We start from the raw sequence: 24,588 nt of genomic DNA, 5'->3' as shown, positions 1-24,588 counted from the left end.
ATACTCCTTCCCCTCCCAGGAACCAGGGATCAACCTTTAGGTCTGCAAGCAACTTCCACGCCCAGAAGCTGTGGCCAAGCCAGGATGGAAGCTGTGCCCGTAGCTCCTCTCTGCTTAATTTCTCCTAGTTTCTTGCTGAACACATGTTCCTGGCCACTTTATGCCCATTCAATCCCCTCTCCCTGCTTCGGCAGCTGGCAGCTGCCTGGTGGGATGGATCGCGGTCCCTTCTGGGGCTGCTCCAGCACCACCTCCCTCCCATCCACCTCCCCAGGATCATGAATTGACGCCAAATGCTTCCCAGTGCCAAACTTTGATACCCCATTTATCTTCCCCACCTGGCCCAAAACCACCTCTTTTCAGCCCAGTCCAGTCTCACTCCCGGGCTATTTGCTGCCATTCATTTAGCAGTTGTGCCCTAACCCTTGTCTTAATTAGCGTTTATCCCCTCGTTCTTCTGCATGTGCATGCAACATATCCATCCACACACTTCTCCTTTCCCCTCCTTTACAATATCTGAGTCCAGTCATCAATTTTATTCCATTTGAAAGGTATTAGCAAGCCCAGTGGTCCTGAGCTCCTACATGTCTCATGGAAAGGGATCACAGGACACCATTTCACCAGCATTTTCCCCTCCAGATGGGAAAGGTTGTTCCCTATCTTCTTTTTTAAATGAACATATCATTTCCCTTTTTTTTTTTTTCTCAATGAAATATCATTTTTACCTTGCATACCCTTTTGCTCAGCAACCCCACACACTCTATTTCTCAACGAGTAAATGATTAAACTTTGGAGCCCGGAGTTTCATGTTTAAATGTCAAGCTTGAAACACAGTGCCTCAGAAGAGAAATCGATAGGATTTCAATTTTCTTGTAATAAATATGGCCTTTATTGGGAACAAACCAAGAAAATGCTGGCAGCCTATCTCACAGTTTTGCTGCTTTTTTTTCAGCTCAGAAGGTTTTTTCTTTTGCTTTCATAGTTAAAAAAATAAGCTTTCAGAGAAATAAGTCATCTTCATCAGCACAAATGCATACGTTGGCCGCTTATTGGGGAGCTCAAAGAGTTTTGCAGTGAAAAAATATCCTGGTTAGAGCTGCTATAGGTTATCAAGGCAGTACATCAGTGTAAGAAAGCACCTTCTTTCTTTTATTTTACTTTATTTACTGAATATTACTAATAGCTGATGCCACGAGTAGCTGAGCTGACCCCAGCTGGAGGCGAGGAAATGCTAGGGTAAGAAAATATTCTACGTGGGCACCTTGTTCTTCTCCATGGCCAGCTCATGGGCCTTTCCGGGAGGAAAACAATGAGCCATACATTAACGGGTTATCAAAGGTCACTGTAATGCAGGGGTCTGTAGCCACCAAAATCCAGTGGGTCCCAAAGGACTTGCCCCAAATACTCCAAATGGAAGTCCTGTTATAGCAGCAATGGGTATCTTCAGCGAGCATCACTCCTTCCCCACCCCAATTTCTCCAAGGCTTTTTCCCCAGAGACCCTATGGCATGCAATACCTGCAAGCACACCCAGGTTTGCTCTCAGGGGTGCAAAGTGAATAAAGCCTTTTGCTGGCCATGCTGCTCTGGTTCCTGTTTCTTACCCAATCTCAGCCTGGGATTGCTTCCTCAATACCCATCTTCATGTACATGAGGTTTGAGCTCTGACAGCAGATGCATTATTAAAAATGCACACTTGGAAGCACCCTTGCACCTGCTGAGGGGACTGTCACCTTTGCACCACTCCCCCTCTACAACTCTGTATGGAGTTTCCCAGCTCAGCCCTTTTTTTCCTGTCTTACCCCATTTTGAGCTGTTTCCGCAATGCCTCGATGCTGGTTCACTTTCTGCACTGACCTGGCTGCTGGCGCAGTAGTTTATCCTAGCGTCTCCCCAAGTCCCACACCGCACCGGAGGCATTGTGGGTGAGGCGGTCTCTCCCCTCCCACCCATCCATTTTACCAAGCAGCTACGATTTGTGCCCTTCTCCAGTCCTCAGGGTCCAGCTCCCTCCTTGCGTTGGCAAAGATGAATCGCCCTGGGATTAGGCTGTGCTGTTTGGGCTGCCTCTTAATGCACTCGAGGGTGACTTTCATCAGGCCCTGTTGACTTGAATAAATCTATCTCATTCTTTCATCTCTTCTTCTGCTCGCTGGTCCCTGTTTTGTGGAAGTATCTGGTCACAGTTTATGCATTGCATGCTATTTATGCAGTTCAGCCCATGAAAAATACATGAAGAGTCCCTCGCTCTTCCTCCCCACGGCTTCATAAATCTTGCATCGCTTTCTGCACAGCAGCTAGGTTTCACGGGGTGATGGGGAGCAGCTTCCCCACTGCTCCTGCCCTGGGTCTGCAGCATCCTCCAGGGCTGCCAGCCCTACAGGCTCAAACCCTGCTCGGCTGGTAGAGGAGTGGGGCTTCAGAGCCCTCCCAGCCCTGTTTTCAGGTTACTGGATAGGAAAGATAAGACAGAGGTGCTGTTTCACTGCCCTGCAACGTCACCAGCACTGGGATCATCTTGCTTTGTAGTTTGTTTCAGGTTTACTGAAAACAAGAGTCACACAGAGAATAATATTATCCTGTTCATGGCTTGCTAAGCATCCTCGAGAGTGTGTGTTCGTGACTGGAGCTGCAGCTGCGCATTTATGGCAGACACCGGTCAAAGGCTGTGCAGAAGAACCACCCAAAAAATGTCAGGCACATGCTCAAGGACTTGCTTCGCAGATAAAACACCTTACCTTTCTGAGCAGGGTAAATTTATTAGCTGGCAGCCACAGAGTGCAAGTGCCTCTTCTCACACTGAGCCCAGTGGCAGATAATAATAACAAACCCTGATTCAAAACTTGTGTAAGGGCTGATCCCAAACCAAGGCGGGCACAAAGGCTCAAGGAAATTGCCTAATTCCTTAGTTCTCACTTAAAATGAAGTGTTATGGAAGGAGTTTGAAGCCAGCTCCCATCTTTACTGGTAGCAGTAGCAAGTTTTGTCCATTTGCATCCTAATCCTCTTCTCTCTCCTGTTCCTGTTGGCCAAGGAACAGGGACAGGAGGCAGCTGCTGTCATGGACTTGTCTTCATGAGGGCACCATCCCTATTTCTATGGCAGCTGAAATCAGGGAGACCTTCTTAAACACCCTTATTCCTCAAGATTTTTGCTTGCCTTCTTCCTTTTTTTTTTTTTTTTGTGTTGAAGCTGCTAGAAGTGGCAAACCGTCCCATTTTCCCCATGAGCCCAGCCTCAGCTGTCCAATGCCTCCCCATCACCTGCAAAGCTATTTCGTTTTCAGCTTCTTTAAAGAAGTTTCCCCATTTTTGTGTCTTCCCCTTAGCAGGCTCTCTGCCTCCATGAAGCTATCAAGGGTGTTGCCTATGTGGGATGAGTTAATATTGTTTTTTCACCTGTCCTCAGAGCCCCCCCAATCCCTCCCAGCATCTGTCACATCGTGGTCCAGCAGCAGACAACCCTGGGCTGAAAACAGTGCGTGGGGACTGGCACGTCAATCCAGAGAGATTTTATCCGAGTTGCTGACAACCTCAGTTTGCTAATCCAATTGACCTTGTGCTCCCTTTAATACATAAAGCAGTGTTCCTCCACTGTCCCAGCCTGCCATGCCTTTCCTGGCCAGGGCACGAGCACACCACGTGTCATAAGCTGTGGCTTCCCGTGACGTCGGGAGAACCAGCATCCTCATCCGCAGCTCTCCCCTTTGTCCTCCAGCAGTGGTCATCTTGCAGGAGCCAGAAGATGCTGGCTCCCCGCCACTGCCTCCGTTAGACCTTTCCCAGGCTGACCTTCTCCCCCTTGCCTCTCAGCCTTTCCCACCTATGGCTTTTCTCACCTCTCTTCAAGGTTGATCCGTGCCCCTTTGCAGCACGAGGTTGCCCCCAAATCCATGGCACACGGGAATAATGGGGCTAGGGTTGTGGGTGCTCCAGCCAGCCATTTGTCTTGTGGGGTCCCCCCCAGCAAAAAATCAGAGAAAATTTATTGGGGGGAAAAAAAAGATCACAAAAAAATGACATTACTGAGGGTTGGGGAAAGGCAGAGGGGCTGCTCTGGGGCTCGCTTGGTTCAGCAGGTGCTTTGCTCCACAAAGCAGACTCTCCTCCCCAGGTAAAAACAGAGGAAAGAGGGAACAGCCTGTAACAAGGTAGGATGCCTTCATGTGGGGTCTCCCTGTCTCCCTCGTCCCAGAGGCCTCTCTCTCCCTGAGGTACCACAAGATTAGCACCAAATCTGCATTTAGGAGAGAAAAAAAATAAAGATGATTTATTTCCTTTCCAAGGGGAAATTCCTGACGTTTTCTGGAAAGCTGAGGAGGCACGCATGTGTGTGATCCACAACTGGATGTCACTGTTAGTCAAAGCTTTTTATTTTTATGAAAAAATAGAAAATCTCATATCTTACACTACAAAAAAACCCATGTACACAAACCAAATGCACAGAGAGCATCCAAGGTGGAGGCAGGGGGAGGGGAGGAATAAATACAGCAACACTACAGTCTCCTGTGAGTTAAAATGCCGACGCAAGGAGCCGAGATGGATGCTGCGGCTCTGGCAGCGCTGGATGCGCCAGCTCCCGCCCTACCTGTCCTAAGGAATTACAATAAAGGATTGGAAACTAAATGTTACTCTTAAGACTGCTACTGATGCATCTTACATATGCCTTAACAACTAATTTCAAGACCACAGCAGCCCAAGTAGTCACAATTTCTTGACCACTGGGACTTCCTACATTATATTCAACACTGAATAGACAAAAAAAAAAATTACCTTTTTTGTTCTTGCCGTTAGCATATAGAAGGAATAAATAAAATTTTAAACTTTTTTTTTTTCTTTTAAATTAGTCTTCCTTTTTTATGCTCAGGTAAGTGTTCCAAATGGTAGCTACACAATGAAAGGGGGGCAGTCTACGCAAGTCATGCCTGGGGACACTTCTTTCTCCCAAAATGAAAAACTAGATCGAAAAGAGCCTTTTCACCTCCCACATCTTCTGAAATACCTTCCTCACAATGAGCAGCAAAATCTAATGGGGAAAAAAGTATTCGTTGGACCAGCTGCAGCACTAGTGAGCTAGAAAAGTAAAGTGCTCAGACTTACCCATAGGCAGGAAATCTACCTACAGCCCTTACTAAGAGCATAGCCAGTAAAATATCACTGTCATCTCATTTTGCTGCACCCCAATATATACAATCATGCCCAAAATACAGCGTACTTGCAGTTTGTGGATGGAAACCTCTGGAATTTGCTTATGGACATAGAAGCTGTAACTTTTGGACCCTACTTGTTAAAAGACCATTTTATTTTATTTTTTGCTCCGAGACAAAGATCTGTAGCAAGACCAGCTCTTGAAATAAATAGAAAAGATTATTTATTTATTTATTGGAGGAACCAAGAAGAAATGCCCTATTTACAAATGCAGTCTGGCTTAAGAACAGTTTGCTTTTCACTAGTTTATAATTTTGAAGGTTACTCCAGCACCTGGTATGCATCCCAGCCATACCACATACGCCTTTAAAACCCCACAAATGCTGGAAAGGGGATTTTGCTGTTAGAAGTCCATGAAAAAAGACCAAACCCAACTCCTCCAGCAGAGCTAACAGATAAGGAACAAGCGGAGATGACGGGCAGAAAGTGCTGTGTATTAACTAATCGCATCTCTCAGTGCGGCCGATGGATGTGGGCGGCAACCGAATAATTCCTCCTGACAAAAAGAGTTGTTTCTGTCTTCCTACAGGTTATTTTCCTAAGTCCTGCAGGCAGGAAGGCACAAATAATCCCAAGACTGTTCTGCTAACAGCTCTAATGATCTTATTTATTATATGACAAATCTCTTTGCCGCACCAAAATTGTTATGTCTTGAATCTTCCCTCCTCTTTTGTGGTCCGGTGGCTGCCAAAATGAAACAACAGGATGAGAAATCACACCACCAAGATTTGTCAAACCTCATCACAGCTCCTCTCCCTCCTCTGAATACTCCCAATTCCCAAGGAGCTCAGCAGCAGCTTGCAGAGGAGGCGACGGCCATTTCAGAACAGGCAAATATTGCCTGAAGAAGCCCTGCTGAAAGCAAGCAAAGCCCTGCTGCTAAAAGAACCCCTCTCCTTGTAGACCTTTCCCTTAGAAACCATTCTTTGTTTCAAATCTCATCCAAAGGCTTGGGGGAAATGGAAGAAAGACCTTTGAAACAGCTGAAGGTGGCATTCAACACCTGCTTCTGCAAGACGTGAAGGACACAGGCCTCCTTGCGGCACTGGATGAGCTCATTGACCTCGGCTCTGCAGTGCTGGGGACTAAGGGAGCTGCAGCAAGTCAATATGTCGATGTTATCACCAAGGAAGGATGCTACAAGATGCTACCAAACCTCTAAGGAAGCAATATATCTACAGAAACAGCAAACACTTGCCATCCACTGAGCCATTTTTTAATCCTTATCTTTCCCCCCCCCAAAAAAAAGTCCAACCTATGAATACCAAATTAACTGCGCTGATTGGATGGGACCTTCTCACCCACAGGATGCCACTGCTGTGACCACATTGGGCTGCTCTCCTCTTCCCTCCTCTCTGTGCTCTGCCCCAAAGTGGCCAGGTCCATACCCAAACCGAAAATGCCCAGAGAGACAACCTGGGACAGCACAGTTTCCAAAATAATCCCACCACCACCACCACTTTGGGGGAAATATTGCAAAATCTCCATGCTGGATGACCACAGGCTCGCCTCCACACCACATCCCAGGATGTGACCCCCATAATGAGAAGAGGAACAGCAAAATCCCTTCCTTCCAGCTACAACCACCTGTGGTTTCTCTCCTGGGCTCCAGGGACAGGGGCGAGGGCTGCACTGGGTGATGACCGCAGGGCTGAAACACCGGTGAGGAGGCAATCCCACGCTATCTTTGGGCTGGACTCATACACATGAAAACTGAAGCCAGGTTGCTGCTGGAGGTCACCGAGAACCAGATGCTTTACTTTTCTTCTTCTGGACGTCCCCAGCCTGTGGTAGAAAGGAAGAGGGGGCGACGTCTTCTATTTAAGCAGACTCCTTCTACCTCATATACGTAATCGAAACTCCTGAAGGCTTTATATGTTGCTCAAACCAAACAGCAGCAAAAATACAAAGCACAGCAGTAACACAAAAGGGAGAGAAAACAAAGTGAAAGAGAGGGGAAAGAAAGAACAAACCGAGGAAAGAGCCCCAATCTTGTACCTGATGCGTAACAAACTGTACAGTATATACATCTTCACCATGTATTATCTTCCCAGAAGAGCAAACAAGAAGAACTTGGTAACACAGAGGGAGGAAAAAAAAATATACACCCTGTATTGTATCTGCCATGGAGCAAGCAACATGTTTATACACTAGTCTCTATAACTTAATGCTGTGTAACAGCATTTTTTTTTCTTTAAATTTACAAAACAAAATATCTATTGAGAAATAATCTAATCATATTGCTCTTCAATACACTTCTGTAGACAAGTAAGACTTGAAGTTAAACTTCAGTTAACTGCAGCTTTTGGGAGCCCATGAACGGCTACAAAACTCCTCCACTCAAGTCAGTCCTTGGAAGTATTACCATGTACTGCTGTAATTCAGTATATAAAGGTGCTATATATATATATCCCACGTGTGGTGGCAAGGCTTGTCGTCGTCGCTGAAGCTTAAGAGATGGGTTAACCTCACGTACAGCAGATTCATTTCCATGTTCCATGCATCTTACATTTACTTCATGAAAATGAGGACACAAATAGGAAGAAAAGGAGAACTTTAGTCAAACACTGCTTTAGAAATGCTGCGGCAGAGGCCAACGTCCTTCAGTTATAGAAACCACGGAATTTCCCTTTTTATCTTTTCTTTTTTTTTTTTAGTCAAAATAAATCTCAGGGCTAGTGTACAAAGTGCAGGACCGACCCACTTGAGGAAGCGACTTTAAAACCGAGTTACAATGGCACCATCCCGTTCACCAACTGGACCTTCATCTCTTGAAGGCTGTTCATTATCTTCTTCTGGTGACCAACAAGTGTCACTCCCAGCCGCCTCAAATCCCTGTGGGAGAAAGCAAACGTTGGTTCCAGGGACCGCTCAGGCACACGCCGCCGCGCACACCACGCGCCGCATGCGCCGATGTTGCTGCCAGCGCCTACCTCTTACCATTGGCGGCTCCTGAAGCCAAGTTTAGTTGGCAAGTTTAATTTTCCCCACTTTTTAAAAAATTTTTTTTAACGGCTGGCAGCATCTTGAAGAGGTGACATGATTTGACTGAGATCACCTCGCTGGCCAAGGAGAAAAGCCTGACAGCAAAGTGTCAGTATCACCTCTGGCCAAGGACTCTGCTAGGCGTGAAAAGTCCTATTTTCGAGAGACAAGCTATTTAAGAAAGCCTGCGTTGCAGTTTCCTCTTCTCCTGGGAGAGGCTGGTATGTGATCTCGCATATGAGCAGTGAGGAGTGAGGTCAATCCACGCTTCCTTCTTCTTCGGACTAGGCAAAGCCAAAGATACAGAAATTGCAATCCTAGAGCCAGTTCCTACAGAGAGCTGAACGGCAAAAGCCTCGAGCATGGCCACCACCCCAGTGATCCCCTAAAGTCAACAGGAATTGGCAACGCAGCTCCCCTCTGGGCCTTTGCAAATCTTCCCGTAAACACACATTTGATTTTTTTCTGGGGGGTGAATTCTACAAGCCAAAGGCATTTGTGTTGAGTCTGTCTACTGTGCTGCCGTTACAGGGGAGCTGTAGAGTAAGATATTTTATGTGAAATGCAGGATTAGGAGGAAAGATTGTTTTCTCAGAAGCTCAGCCCTTTAAAATTCAGGTGTATAGATAAAAATAATCACCAAGGTTCGTGTTGATGGTGTGGAAGAGGCACCTCCAGTGGACAATTTATCCTATCCAAAGACAGGAGTTGGACAAGTCATCCCCTGGAGATACTACAGCAGGACCTTGGGTGATCAGATTCAATGATGCATCTAAAGTCAGGTAAGGCCATGGGTTATGGCAGAGCATAACTGTAGGGATTTCTTTCTAGGGGGAAAAGTGTTAACAAAGAAACTGTAGGAATAAAAGCTCAGAAGAAACATCAAGACAGGTGAATCCGTGTTTCCAACATAAGACACAGACTGTCAGAAAAGCAGTTTGACTTAGAGGAGACATGGTGCTTTGTCTGAAGACTTCCACTAGAGAAATATCAGCCCCTTGCTTTCTACCTCCAGCTGGACTGAATAAAGGATGTTTTCAAAGTACGGCTCTATGGTCTTGCCAATATATGTGCAAATCCTGGAGCTACTGACACCTTGTGTGCAATTCTTTTAGGAGAAAGCTCTCCACTGAAAGCCAGCGGGATGCGAGCGCCTTGAACACGTAGGTGCTTTTTGGAAACCACACTGGTGGGGCTGGGACATGCAAGGGCTGGGGATCACCAGTGACACCTGGGAGCCCAACCATCACCTGGCCTACAGCTCACAGCACGGCTGCATGCTGGACTGCAGGTGAACACGTGCAACGACCACCAAAACACTTTCACATAATGTTGTGTGAGCTGCCCATGGAGGTGTACCTCTCTCAGCAGCTTCACATTCTGGACAGAGACTCTTGTGCAAATACAACCAACCATCCATGTCCAAAAATTACACAGATGAACAATGCTTTGAATAAAAAGCAATCCTGAGTACGGTTGATACGTTAACACTTAAGCTGGTTAAAGCCAAAAGCTAGATGTGTTGTTCTCCAAGGATTGTCACACTTTCGGCCTTTTGATTTGGAAAATACCAGATTTTCTGCTCCAGGCTAAACACTTCATTTCATTATCGTATCCTTTTTCAGCGATACATCTTCCCGATGCATAGGGGAATCACAATGTAAGGGGCACGGAGCAAGAGAGGTCAATGAGACACATCAGCAACGCTCCTTACCTGGCAGAGAAAAGGCTGCAGCATCTGCAAAAGGTGTCTACCTTCTCAGGGGGACATGCTTTCATTTCTGCCTCCACTGAATTGTGAAACTAGTTCAGCAAGCCATCTTAATAATGAAGGAAAATGTAGTAATGCTATTGTTACATGCAATTTATTTTATGTACACAGCACAGTTGGAAGTTCACACCAAAGATCAAAAAAACCCTCAAAAAACAACCCAGTATAGGACCTGATTTTTAAAAGAGCCAACATCCATCTTCCCCCTGCTGAGTGCTGCTCTGCTGGCACTTTTTGAAAATTCAGCTTTTTTTTTTAATCAGGTATCTAAAGTGCAAGCTGAGCTCTTTTGAAAATCCAGCACCATGTATTTCACAGATATATAATTTCTGATATTTTTGCATGTTACGCAGAAAAAAATAGCCCAAAACTATGAGAAAGGCATGTACGTCTTGGTGTTTCACGCTCAGCTCCATCAGTCTAATAAAAAAACCCTCTATTCACTACACAGCTTTTTTTTTTCTTTTCCCTTAGAGTATCCCCTTAACTCAATATCCTTGAGGAGCGCCTCATTGATTTTGAAGACAGAAAGAAGAAAAAGAAGTTTCTGGTTCCAATCCATTAGCTGCTCACCAGGGGATCCAGTCTATCTTTTTTTAATATCAAATCCTTTCGTATATGGAGCCACTGGCCAAAAGCACAGGGACTCGTCAGAGAGGGCAAAAAGCTACCGTGGGGTCTTTCACCTCTGCAAAGATGGACCAGAAGACAACAGCTCCTGAGCCAGATGCTCACCTAGTATAAAATCAGCAGCTTTATTCAAAAGCTACCTCGTGTGTTGCAAAGCCAGAAACACCACTTTCCAAAAACCGCCTAGAGAATGCAGGAGTTTTAATTCCCATTTTTCAAGCATGACTTACAGCACGTTGCATGCTCCCATGCAACCAGCACCGAAGGACTTAAAGCGGCGTAAGGCAGAAGCCAATTTTAAACAAAAATGGGTGCACAGACCAGCTGGTTTTGGGACAGAAAAAATCAGCTTCTGTGCCAAAGGGCTGCAAAACAACTGTTCTCAAGCTCTAGTTCAGAGCTGCCTGGCTCATGTTATTGCAGCCAACTGGTAATTTCGCTGGGCTCAGCTCCGCAGAGATGTGTTGTGGGTATCTACTGGGGTTTTGCAATAGAAATGTACAATCCCCTGCAAGAAAAGGCACAACTAAGACCCGGGGACAATCAACACTTGCGATTAGGATCCAGGCTGCACCTTGTTGTGCAAGTGATCTGACCCCCAGGGTTGGGTTTTGTGTGCGCCACTGCGGCAGCAGCATGGGCGCTCCCCAAGGCCGTGGAGCTACGCGCACCCACGTGCGGTGGGGTCTCCCTGCTTCAAAATACTTGACCCTCCAGTAAGGAGACAACTTCTATTCTTGTTTCAGGAAGAAGTCTCCCCTTTTCATTTCTCTTTCATTCACATAGGGCTTAAAACGGAAACAGGCAGGAGTTCAAATCACTTGCCAACAGAGCACTAGAGGCTGACCTAAGGTGGCCAAAAAGCCAAGGAAATAAAGGGGAAAATTGGTGTCGGCTCATCCCAAACAGCCTGCGCGCATGCTGCTCTCTTCCTACTGTCTTGGATGAAAGCCCAGCTGCAGTGTGCCAGGGACAACATGGTATCTCCTTCCCTGCAATACCCTCCATTTGCAAGGGTTGAATTCACGGTCTCCACGTTGTAAGAAATATATTTAAAACATTTTATTTACAAACAGAGCTACTTATACACCATGGACCAGTTTGTCAAACAGTGTAGACTAGGACTGGATTGCCACATAAAATACAAGCCCCCTCACCAGGCAGTTAGTCATGCAAGCAAAAGGGCCAGCTTCCTGAACAACCTCCATGGATGGCAGCTGTCAACCTACCACAGATATTTTGTATTTCACCTCCCATCCAGGCCAGATTTCACCACCCTTCTTCATATGGTGTAACTCTACAATTGCCCATGCAGACTGGGACTACTCACAGCATTAGTTGGTTGTCAGTTTGAATGAGGGGAAAGAAGAAGAACCTGAAAGACCTTCAGAAGACGCTAAAGAGAGAGGAATCCACTTGCTAGGGACTTCTGCATGAAATGATGACTTAAAGTTTTTTTAAGAGTTCATCTGCTCTTAGTGATTATTCCCATCCTACTTGGTTACGAGATGAGAACTGATTTGTTCAGAAGCAGACGCAGTATCACAATCTCAGGACTGAGATTTCAGGTTAAAAATAAGCATCTAGAGCAGATGAACTCTTAAACGCTCTTCATTCAGTATAACTTTTAATAAATAATTTATTTTATTTTAGAAGAAAAAAAATATACAATGCAAAGCAACACAGCACATATTATTACAAATATTCAGAGCTCTTCATCTAATAACAAGCAACAGGGTGTCCTGAGATTCAGTGAGTACAGATCTTTCAAAAGGTGGAATTATGTAGTCCACATGGTTAGTAATTGGTCCAGTCAAGGGTCAGACTGAAACTCATGTCATGGATCTATCTATTCTTGAGTATTGTCCTGGTATAGTTATTCTTGCAGTGGATTGAAAGAGCTCCAGACACACTCAAAGTCACTAGGTGGTCCACAAGTTAAAGAGCAGGTCTGGTCCACTGGAAAGGTTGCCTTCAAGTCTGATATCCAGTTGGAAAGAGGGGGTGGAGGGTGAGGCTCCACTTTTCACAAGGTGATTCATCCCTTTGCAAGAATTAGAGCTAAATGTAGAAATCACTCTTTGTTTGAAAACATACATTTTCAGGTCTTTGCGTAAGCAGGCAGAGCTCAGGACTTGGGGCGATATTCACTGGTTTTAGCTTTTTAATCTTTTGCTTTCAGAAATTTGTCACTAATACTACTCTTTTCTGGAATAAATGCATCAAGCTATCAGTTTGAAAGAAGGAGGGCAGTAATCAGGATTTTGCTTTGCATGCCGGGGGGGGGGGGGGGGCGGGGGGGGGGGAGATTTATAAAAATTGCTGAACATATACCATCTCAACCAGGTCCTGTAAAGAGGACACAAGCTGGGCACCCACAGTCACCAGTCCCGTCAGCGTTACAGCCAACCCATCCTACAGCGCTGGTAATTTTTTTCAGTAGATTTTAGGAATTCTTTACATTAATCACATTTTTTCTCTGGCAGCAATTATCCGGTTCTCCTTTCTCCATCTAATTTCCACATCTGTCTCCTATGCAATTTGAATTTGGGGAAGATCATTTCGGATGGTATTTGAAGGTAACCTCCTAAATTGTAAAGAATGTTTTACTGATGTCATTTGGGGAAAGCAAGCTACTTTCAGATGTTCAGATCATCTTTTCACGCGATCCCCCCAAGTCCCAGCTCTGGAATATACTGAACAGTTGCCTCTGTAAAAAATGACAAGGAACATTTAACCTGAATTCTCTTTTGCAGAGTACAAAATGTTTTGTTGTTCCCTTTTATGGGGAGAAAAAACCCGAAAACCTCCATAAAACCAAAACCCCCAATATATTAACCTTTAAAGAACTTTGCTTGTTGCAGTGTTTATTTTCTGGAGAACCCATGAGAGTCCCAGCCGAGCCCACCCAGGAGCCATTTCTCTCCCTTACTTTGTTGATTTTAAGGGCAATCTGCCAGTTTACATCAGCCTGAGCACATGGTTCAGGTCTTCAACATGGGATACCTTTCCTCTTGAGCTACTATGATGGTTTCTCCTTTTTTAACAGCTGAGAATCTGATCTTTTGCCTTTTTTTACTGTATCTGAGAGGGATGAGAGAAGTCTTGATTTGGATGGCTGGTAGGCTTTTTAATGAACCTTCCACAGTTTTCCCCAAAATAGACCCGGGTCAGGTCAAGCCTTCTTGCTAAGCTACCAGTGTGACGCACAGGTGCACAGGCTGAGCTGTTCAAGAACGAAGCCTGACTCATGCAAGCATCTCTGTCCAAGGCAGCTGGAGGGGGGATTTATTTGCTGGCATAGATAACTAACCAGTTGGAGTTGGTTTTAACCTTTTTTCAGTTTCAACTGAAATGAATGATGGATTCATGAAACGTCTCCTTTCAGCTTAAAAAAAAAGAGGCAGCTTGCAGTTGGTGAGGGTCAGAGCATCTCTGGCAGCTATAATCTTATTTAAAGACTTTTAAACCAACTTGCCTTTCTGGCTAGAACTGTACAGATAATGGATTACTTGGTTCACTGCCAATCGGAAAAAAACATTTTTAAAGTACTTTTTGGGTAGCCTGAAAAGATTTTGGGGAGTACTTCTGAAATTTCTGGAATACCAAAGAGTAAATATAGGGAAGTATTTAAATTTTAAAGTCAAATTAAGGAGACAATTTTACAATCTGAAATGTTGCACTCAAGAAAATGGGAGGTTAGGAACAGTTTTGTCAGTGGGATGGGATGCTAAGACTGTGTCAGCACAGAGGGATGCTAAGACTGTTTAAAGCTACATGCGTAAGTGAACTTCTAATTTACTGTCAAAAACAACCATTAATTTGGGCTTAAACTCAACATTTTCTCTGATCCAAACCAAAGCACTTAATTTCTGATCATTTCTTTTGGAGCTCTTGAAATTGTATAAAATTCTAAAGAGGAACTAACTGGAAGCTTTTGTGAAGCCTAATTTTCTCCTTTGATATGACCAATTCAACCAAACATCAACAAATCTATGTTGTGCGGCACTGGTGAGGCCGCACCTTGAATACTCTGTTCAGTTTTGGGCCCCTCACTACAAGAAGGACATTGAGTTGCTGGAGCGTGTCCAGAGAAGGGCAACGAAGCTGGTGAAGGGTCTGGAGAACAAGTCTGATGGGGAGCGGCTGAGGGAACTGGGGTTGTTTAGCCTGGAGGAGGCTGAGGGGAGACCTTATCTCTGTCTACAACTACCTGAAAGGAGGCAGTAGTGATGTGGCTGTCAGCCTCTTCTCCCAGGTTACTAGTGATAGGACGAGAGGAAATGGCCTCAAGCTGCCTCAGAGGAGGTTTAGATTAGGGAAGGTTTAGATTAGGAAAAATTTCTTTACTGAAAGAGCATTCAGGCATTGGAACAGGCTGCCCAGAGAGGTGGTGGAGTCACCATCCATGGAAATGTTAAAAAACCCTGTAGACGTGGCACTTCAGGGCATGGTTTAGGAGACATGGTAGTGTTGGGTTGACGGTTGGACTTGATGATCCTAGAGGTCTTTTCCAACCTTAATATTTCTATGATTCTGTGTATTTTCTACCAGAAAATGATGCATTTTCTACCAGAACTTGCTCTGGTTATAAGACTGAGGCGGCACTGTAGAGGGGAGTGCTCCAACGTTTTTCTTTTCTCTTAAATTGCTTCCTCATCCTATCCCTCCTCTTCCTATTTGCCCTCTGGTTAGGTCTTTCTGCCACGTAGACTCTGACCACGCTGGGGATTGACCTCTTCCTTCGTCAACTTTTGTAGATCACCAGTCTAAATGGAGCCCCAAAGCCTGGTGCTTCTGGGCACTGCCATATCAGATGAGTAGGTAAGGAACTGTGGAGTCCTCAAAAGCCAAAGTAACATGGCGCATAATTGCAGGACTAGGCTGGGAAACTGCATGTAAGAGTCTCAGGCGCCCAAAAAGGCATCTAGGTAGAAATCCATGAACCCTGACTCCCTAGACAGTCACTAGAGATAATTTAATCCCTATCTCAGGTTTTTCACATGAATGCCTGAAGACATATTGGATGAATCCAGGTGTAAGGGACAAATATTGGTGATTTGAGTGGGACAAATACAATCTGAGTGAGAGCAGATACACTCCAGCACTCCTTCCATGCATGTAAGGCAAAACAACTCCTTGGAGATGTTACCGACCTGCATCACATGCAAAGCATGTCCTACCCTGTACAGTGAGCTTCACAGAAAGCCCTGTGGCAGACAGGAGAAATGCTGTGGTTCTGTGGGGTGTGGGAATTTTTTTTGTTTTATTCCTAATCCTTAGCACCAATTCTGTATGTGCACTGGCAATCTGCATGTGGTTGGAAGAGCGACAACCTTCTCCAAAGAAGGAGAGAGTGTAATCCTTCCCATTCTGCCATAAAGCCTGCAGTAAACCAAGCTCAAATCAACCCGGTTAGAAAGGTAGACTTTGGGGTGAGTTTGAGTAAGCAGCAGGAGGGAAGTACAGACGTAATTACACAAGCAAGGCAGGCAATTAAAGGTGAAGCATAACAAATTAGCAGCCCCGAGGCATTTACCTAGTCATTTGAGTACTGTCACCCCAACTGCAGTCACAGCCACATGCAAAAACCAAGGGCACATTCAGAAGAAAGATTCTTGGCCAGGGAGCCTGTCCCCTAGAGCTGTGGGTTTGCTGATGCTCTTCTGTTGGCTTCAACTGTATCTATGCTTATTTCAGTTATTTCTGTTATTTCCCCGCCTTACTGGGCTTGACTGTCCGCTTGGTAATGTCCAGATCAACGGTAAAACCAGCTAATCCAGTGTAAAACCAGTACACCTGTCGTGGTTTAACCCCAGCCAGCAGCTAAGCACCACACAGCCATTTGCTCATTCCCCTGCCGGCCGTGGTGGGATGGGGGAGGGAATCAGAAGGAACACCTCAATGGGGACTCTCCTATACATTTACTAGTAGGGTGGGATATTTTATTTGTCGGTAACCTTAAATAATCAACTGCTATTATGTCACGAGGACGGCCTGGCAATTATTCAAACTCAAGCATTAAGTTCTGTGCGTAAAGGATCCAAAGTACTGGCTGCCAATGTACTGAATGTAAGTTTTAGTCTTGCCTGCACTTGTTATTAACAATACAGATACTAAAAGAGAAACTGCTGACTGCAAACAAAGGATAATGGTTTCCCTTTCTGCAGCCTCATCCCTACATGTTTTTGACTTGTTTGTCTGTCTCCACTCTGCAATTCCAACAAATAAAGTGAAAATGATCTGGGAAGTACTCACTCTAGGGTCACCTGAGCCACAGCATCCATGGAACTGTATCCATTCTCCATGAAGATCTCTGTGTATCGGCCCATTTTGATAGCTTCCAGCCACTCACCCACCGACCTGTAGGCACCACTCCCGACTGGACTGTGCTCTACCAACAGATTTGATACTCTAAAGACAAGCAAGAACAGAGAAGCAAACAGAATCAGTACCGAGATGCACCCAACATGACTCAGTTGCTCACATTTTTATATGCTAAAGGTGATTCTTCCATCGCTTTTTCAGTGATTGCTGCACCCTAAATCCTCCCAGCAGGTTTGATATGCAGTGTATCAAACATACCACTTCACCTGTAACTTCACCCACTTTTGAGTTAGTTTCTGCCATTTCTGGTCCTCACTGCAAGCAGAAAGAGGAGAGGACTAGCATCCATCCCCATTACCTCTTGGCCACAAGCAGGCTCCTCTTCTATCAGGCTCCCCTCAGTCACTCTTACTGCAAAGTCTTCGGTTTCAGTCCTCCCGCTCTGTTTTCCTCCTCCTTTAAAGCTCATAATTAACTTAAGACAGCCCAGAGCCTGGAAGCCCCAAAACCCAGATTACATTTCCCAGCAGTGGCCATCAATGGCAGGCTGCTGTTAACACTTCAGGGGCTGCTCCCGCAGAGTCAGGTGGGAATTTTGGATGTGGGCAGCATCTGGTGAGCCCTGCAGAGAGCAGCAACGCTCCAGCCACGCTCCAGCCCTGAAACCAGAGGCAGACTCCTGCTCCTGCATACTCACTCAAGACCTTGCCACAGCTATTGCTACCTGCTTTATTATGCCATGCGTGGAAGAAGCAATTCAGGCAAAAAATAACCCTTCACTGCAGCAGAAAGACCGATACAGCGCTTGGCACAAGCGACCCGTGCCACGTACAGGTCCACCACCCTGCTAATGATGCGCAGAGGGCAAAGGGGGCTTGTCCAAGGTCAGCCAGGAAAGAAACTAGATTTGTCCTCTGCTTCGTAAACCGGGATGTACCTACAGCTAATACAAGCCTTGCATAAAGATTATTACCCACAGGTAAAAGACCTTTTTCTGAGTCAGCCTCTGACGATGAGAATTACACTTAAAAGACTTTCAACTGGAAGGAGAGCTGGGATATTATATTATTATAGCACTTCAGGAATCTTCATGTATTTTATGAGCACATTAGTATTGTTTGTTTATTTAATAGCAATGCTGAGGGGTCCAATAAAATGTGAATACTTGCAGTACCAAGAACATAATGGCTTCCCATAACATTTTATACACATGAGGAATTCAAAACTCCTAAGTAATCATAACGAGAAGTGGATTTTCATCACTAATGTCAGGAGGTAGAAACTGATATACACATGCTGTAATGTAAAGAGTGACTTCCTTCCTTATTTGCATTAATGAGAATTTCCATAAAGAATACATTACATATATTAAAAAAAACCCTTTACAGCTGCCGTACGTTGAAATTATGATTCATTTGGAATTACTGTGGTCTGGGCATGGGAACCTATGGTTACAGAAGCACAGTCCCAAAGCCTGGCTGTTCAGGTGCTCCATCTACATAGAAAATACCCACAGCAGCTCTGAGAAGGAGAGGTTTGGAATTGCATGGACCTGTTCATAGAATAAAACATCAGCAAAGCGTTTAGCAGCTCAGGGAAACGGTTTGCTGCCTACTTTCCTCTTTCCTGGCAAAACAGTTTGGTATGAAAGAGTGCATGAACCACCGCATAACAGGCCTGGAAAATGACTGTTCTGAACTGAAAATAAAAGTGAAACATCACATACTTTATGCTATCATAAACCTTTTCCTGCAGGTTTGCTGGGACTGACGTTATATCTAATTGCTAATAAGAGTAATTTTTTCTTCTTCAGATGGTAAATGATATATGTAAAATAGCCCGACAAATCAGATCTTTTATTTAAATAACAAAGATTTCATGTTTCTTCTCTTCCAGTGCATGAGACGCCATATGTGCAGACATGCCAACACAGGGATGTGAGGTCCAGCTGCCACAGGAAAGATGGGTCACATGCAGCTGTGCAAGACTCACTTGGAAGGTGCGGAGACGGTTTGGCCTAAGCTCACAACAGTACATCTGCTTTGGTCCACACCACCAGTCTAACCTCATCTTACATCCCTCTGATTCCTGTCCAAGGAAAACAATGTGTCTTTTTTGCCTCCTCTGAGAATAGGCTTTTCTGAAGGGCCTCTTCCAGTGTTAATTAGGGGAACTCCACTGCCATCAGTGAAGCAGCGATGATTTATATTCATCACTCCTTCATGACCTTGCAAGGGACTGAGTGATTAGCAACACAGACGGCTCAGAAGTAATACTTGTGTGCTTAGAGTGAAAAAAGAAAAAGCCTCTCCAAGACTCCAGTATGGGGGAGACCCCAACACTAGAACTCACTGAAAAATATTAATCTCTTTTCCCTCAAGTGCTGGTATTTCTTGTCCGTATTTACATACTTGTAGCCGTGTAGCTATTCAGATTCATGTTTAATTGCACACCGGCTGCTCTATTCCCTTAACGTGGTTATAGTAAATGGTTTGTGTACAGCTCTTTGGGAACCACAGAGATCCTCTTGCGATTACCAAGACTGTCAGAAGTGGCAGTGGTGGCTAGCACACCCGGGAATAGCTGTGGGAGGATGCACTTGGACATCCGTGAGCCTTGCACATCCTAAGAGTTTCCCCAAGAGACGCTCTTCATTTGTATTATCAAGATAAAGTCAACAGGCAGATAATTTGAGCAGCATTTACTATCTACTTCATGCACTCAAGTCTTGCCCTCTCTAACCTTGGGGTAGAGCACAAGTAGCTTTATCACAGACCTACAAATACCGCTGAAACTCCTGTTTCTGAAAGACAGGCCACAGTAATTTTCTTTGTGGAAGCAGCACTGCATTTATAGATTTTATATTTATAGAATTGCTCACCTGCCTGCCAATTTCGAAAGAAAAAGTTGATTTGGGAAAACTCCCCTGGGCATAATGAAGCTGGAGGAACATCCACCCGCAGATGCACACAGGCTAAATAATAAGTGGTAATTCAACCCCAGGGGCGGGTATTCAAACAAGGATCTCACTCTGAGAAATGGCTCTGGCCCGAGTTTGTACCTGCTCGATGCATTAACCAATGTCTTCAAGCTGCTTGGGTTACGGATGAGCTTGTCCAACATGCTGACAATCTCGTCAAACTTGGGCCTGCTGTTGCGGTCTTTCTGCCAGCAGTCGAGCATTAGCTGGTAGAGAGCAGCAGGGCAGTCCATGGGACTTGGCAGGCGATAGCCTTCCTCCACGGCTTTAATCACCTACGGGACACAAAACACGAGGCTGACGGGTTGCTTTTCTTCCTCTCACCTTTTTCCCAAATGCAAACTGACTTCAACAGAGAACTTTGGGATGAGCAACATGCTTATGTAAAATCCCACCGCCCCCCAACTCTGTACACAAGAGGCAAACCCAGTAAACCCCGCATCTTTCATATTTACTGTGGGATGAGTTGAATAACTTAATTTTTGGTCACTGCAAAATGAATCCAGAAAGCCAAGGCACTGCTGCAACCAGGGGACCAAACCGCCAGGTTGCACTTGTTCAAAGCTCAGCTGAGGTCTGTAGGTTATATATACACCAGGAAACTCCTGGAGCCTACCCTAAGCCCAAGAAAAGCAGCCTACGGGGCTTTCTGGCATATTCTTTGAGTGCAGTGATTTTGTTTATTCAGATGTTGGCTTCTTTTTAAATGAAAAGGCATGTGCTAGACCACAAATTTGTATTACAGTAATAAAAGTCTGACTGTATTTCAAAAGATACTTTGAATCCTAATTGATGGATGGATTCAAGGCAGAGGCAGAATAACCATCTCATATATCATTCAATACTGTCTGGGTCTAGTCATTTCTTAGTGTGGCCACATTTCTGCCAGGAATTTAAAATGTCAGCCCAAGAGTATGTAAATTAAAACCAGGGGAGGGTTGTTGCACTGATTTCAAACACAAACCATCTATGGTTCTATATCTGAAACAAGTGGTATGCACATGTGCTGCCTGCTCTCTTGAAAGGCAGAAATGAATAAATGAGTGCAGAATTGAAGAAAGGAACTTGTTTTCCCCAGTTCGGGGCAGATTTACAGCAGGGCCCCAAGCCCAGCAGCTCCCATTTTGAACCATTACAATTTTCAGGAGAATACAGCTCACGTTTCAAGCCACAAGGGTCTGTGACCGTGCCAAGAGAGTCCCAGCAGCCCATCTTCACACCCTATACTCCCAAGACTCCTTGACCAAAAGGAGCTGGACGCAGCTATTTGCTATGTGGAAAACCACAGCGCTTCACTGTTGGACTCCAAGGACTGCCTCAGATGCCATTCATTCTAGGCACCATCTTATGATCTGATAACATCCTGTGTTTAAAAAGAAGGCTCTGTGGTTAGCATGGAAGCTGTTTTCTTGATCTTTAGTCCCTGTATGAGCAGTACAGGAAGAGCCATGTCAGGTTGGCATTGCATTTTAGAAGGCTCTGAAATTCAGGACTGCATGGATTGCTTTAAAATTGTCCTCCACCACAGGGCTTTTTACCAAGTGGAAGAGTCCCAGGAATGAGCTGGGCTGGCTGAGCAGCAGTAGTGGGAACCTGAAACTCCCTAAGGATCTACACAGTAGAAAAGTATTTAGGCGAGTCTTTGTAATCTTCTCCATGGGTAGCGAGCACATCTGAAGATCTGGCCCACAAGACCTGCAGTCCTTTTGCGCCCATCTAAGATTTCATCTGTTGGTGGAGCACTTGCACCGCTCTCCACCCAACCTGCACTTGTAAACCAATCTCTTCTACAGCCTGGCTTTTGCTCACTGCATCAAAAACCGGCCCCACCACACCATGCTATCTGCACTGTCTGTTCTTCATATCATGCTTTTCAGCTGGTCCCTGATACCAGATTTACAGCTGCCCTATAAAAAAAGCCTCAGTGTGGCACAGCCATGAGAATGTTATTTGCTGTGTCCGCATCCGTATTTATAACAATAACGGATCATCCTCCAGCTGTAGCAGAAACAAAATAGTAGCAAAACAGGGAGCAGACCATCTGGCACCAGCTCAGAATATCTGAACTACATCTGCAATGGGGTTATGCATGTTTGATATTCCTGGCAGTAACATTGCAATCAATAGCGTTAACTCAATTTACAGGATGTTGTTCGTTCTGGCAATACAATGTAAATGGTATCAAAATACTGTGAGGAGCTAGGATGCTGAAATACACTCTTGCATCTGAAGGTGCCTTGACGGTCTGGCAACAGGAGGAGAAAAATAACGGAAGAATAAAGACCAAGCCACTTGTAGCCACCACAATACTTGGAAAACAAGAAAATGGCATGTTGCTGTTCCACTCATTGGTGTGTTCTGCTATGTATGACTTGTAGAGCTAAAATTTGCACCTATAAAGAGGCATGTTTGTTCCCATTTCTCTTCTGGACAAGCACTACTCACTTATGGATTGGGGTGACTAAACTGGAAGTTTGGGAGAGGATGATTTGGGATAGGCTATTCCAGTAAACCAAAGCAACACTTTTAGCTCTATGTTTTCATAAAACCACCAGTCTGAAGACTAAAAAGTAACCACTGTGATCATTCAGCTTAGCTACCTGTGTAACACAGGCCACAAAATACCTCTCAACAATTCCTGCATCAAAGGTTTATCTTGTGGTCGAGTCAAAGCATGTTTTTAGGCTATCCAGAAACCAGCACGACTTTAAAATGTGGTTTGTAGCTTTTGCAGTTACAACGTTGCCTGCCCTACGGCACTGCACCTCCTTTAAAGAAATCTGTCTGTAACATGGTGAGAATTGTTTTACTCATCACTGACTGTGCTTGCAAACAATGTGCTTTAATTACAAGCCATGCAACAACTCACTCTTGTGCAACTGAGTCTGAAATTCATGCAGGCAGAGCCCCCCAGTCCTCCACAGGAAAGCCAATGCTGTACTAACACCACTGATTCTTCTGCCAACACAAGCAGAGGAGGAAAGAAGAAGAGGCCTTCAGAAGATGAAGGACGAAGGCAAAAATGACATGAGAAACATGCCACAGCACTGAAATTAAGTTTCCTAGGCTACCACCACCCAGGCACTTGCCACTTGCACATAGGCAGAGAGGTAACCCAAGCAAAGTCTGAGCTGGAACTGATGCTTATAAACATCTCACCAGTCCTCTGCTTTCTGCTCCTAATGAAACCAGTCCCCCACCTGCTTCTTCTCAGGCAAGTATGAAATTCACCCTGTGCCCCACAGTGTGCAGAGGCATTTGGGCTGTTCAGAACAGTTCTGCAAAGTGTGGATATTCTTAGCGTTATGATCCAGACAAGGGACTCCCCTGGCCACAGAACATTATTTCTCTGGCACCAGCATGAATCTTAGCCTGGCATTTACTGAACAACATCTGTGCATCAGCATTAAAGATAGTTACAGTGCTCAGTGTGACCGAAAAAAGCTTGGCTCTCAATTGCTGTATTCTCTGCACAGGCTATGGAAGAAAGTCTCCGTATTTGATTGAGAAAAATTCCTGCGTAGATACATGTTGATTTACCAAACTCCCTGCAAACGTGACAGCCTCAGGAATGCAGAAGCAGTGGGGCATTCATGCCAAACAACGTGCTCATCTCCCTGGCAAGAAGCATGGTGTGACCGTCTCAAAGGTACCGCTCATTTCCACGCCTGGACTCGAAGCGAGATGAGACAGCAGCTCAGCGTGACAGGTAGTAACATCCACTGATGGCAAAGACCCGCAGACAAAACACAGGAGAAACAGAAGGCTCAGCCAGAGCCTTTGCTGCCAGCGAAACAGCAGAAAGTCATGGGGACAAGGATGCTGCTCAAAAAATGAAAAAAGGATGAAACATCAGGTGGTGTGACCAGAGGAAACCCATGGCAGAGCAAGGACCTGCTTAATTTGCCCCACCAGAAGCAGCATCTCCGCAGGCGGCAGGGCTGCAGAGATGAAGTGGGAGGGATGAGGAACAACTCGATTTGCCAAATGGAGAGAGGTGTATTTCTCCCCCCATTGCAGAGCTGCTTTGGGGTCCCTGCGTGCCTCATGGTGACCCCCTCATGAAGTAGCTGGCATCCTCAGAGACCTCCACATGTCATGGTTCTCAGAGGTGTGAAGAGAAAGGAGGGGCCTATAAAATCTGGGAACCCCAGGTTTAAATGTTTTTAGCCTTAGACAAGGACATATGTATATGGTGAGCTCAGGGTAGGAGGTAGCCCTGCTTTAGGATCAAGAGATCATTACACAAGCTGGGGTCAGTCAGGAAGGGGACAATGTCCCCAGGCATCTCCTTGTTCAGAGATGCTTCAGAGGGTGGCCTTAAGGTCAGAGGCTTAAGGGGGCATCGGGGCCCAGAAGCAAGGGGACACAACTCGAAGGGTGCTGTACAAACAAACCATGAGAGCTTGTGTTAGCACAGGCTTACAAGATGTTCACCACAGGAGCAAAACTATGCTCTTGAGATCAGCAATGCAATGGCAACTGAGACGCAACTCTCTGGACTACTGTCACTAGATCAAATCACCCAGCTGTTGTGCAGGGAAACAAAGCCCTTACCATGACTCTTGAGTTTCTGCTTTATGTGGCAGCAAGGGCTCGAAAACACAATTGAAATGCTGCCAGTTTATCAGCATCTATCTCCTGGCAGACCTTTGTCATTAAGCAGAGGAGGGACAGGCTCCAGCTCTA

The 24,588-nt window shown here is 45.2% G+C and overlaps 1 protein-coding gene across 11 annotated transcripts in view; it reads right to left on the bottom strand.

Annotated features, from left to right (window-relative positions):
• Positions 1–4,349: 4,349 nt before the first annotated feature.
• Positions 4,350–24,588, bottom strand: part of EPHA5 (EPH receptor A5) — a 199,884-nt gene continuing 179,645 nt past the window's right edge. For 6 of the 11 annotated variants that reach the window (XM_064450171.1, XM_064450176.1, XM_064450173.1 and 3 more), the window contains 3 exons: positions 19,981–20,174; positions 16,851–17,006; positions 4,350–8,041 (listed from right to left, as the gene is read on the bottom strand). In XM_064450171.1, coding sequence (XP_064306241.1) covers positions 7,936–8,041; positions 16,851–17,006; positions 19,981–20,174 — 456 coding nt within the window. In that variant the 3' untranslated portion in view covers positions 4,350–7,935. Of the gene's footprint in view, positions 8,042–11,639; positions 12,637–16,846; positions 17,007–19,980; positions 20,175–24,588 lie in introns of those variants that run through there. The other 5 variants (XM_064450174.1, XM_064450175.1, XR_010372731.1 and 2 more) reach the window with 4 other exon arrangements.

This window comes from Phalacrocorax carbo, chromosome 4 (assembly GCF_963921805.1).
Source record: "Phalacrocorax carbo chromosome 4, bPhaCar2.1, whole genome shotgun sequence".
In the NCBI taxonomy this organism is placed as follows: domain Eukaryota; kingdom Metazoa; phylum Chordata; class Aves; order Suliformes; family Phalacrocoracidae; genus Phalacrocorax; species Phalacrocorax carbo.
This window is presented reverse-complemented; position numbering and strand designations above follow the sequence as displayed.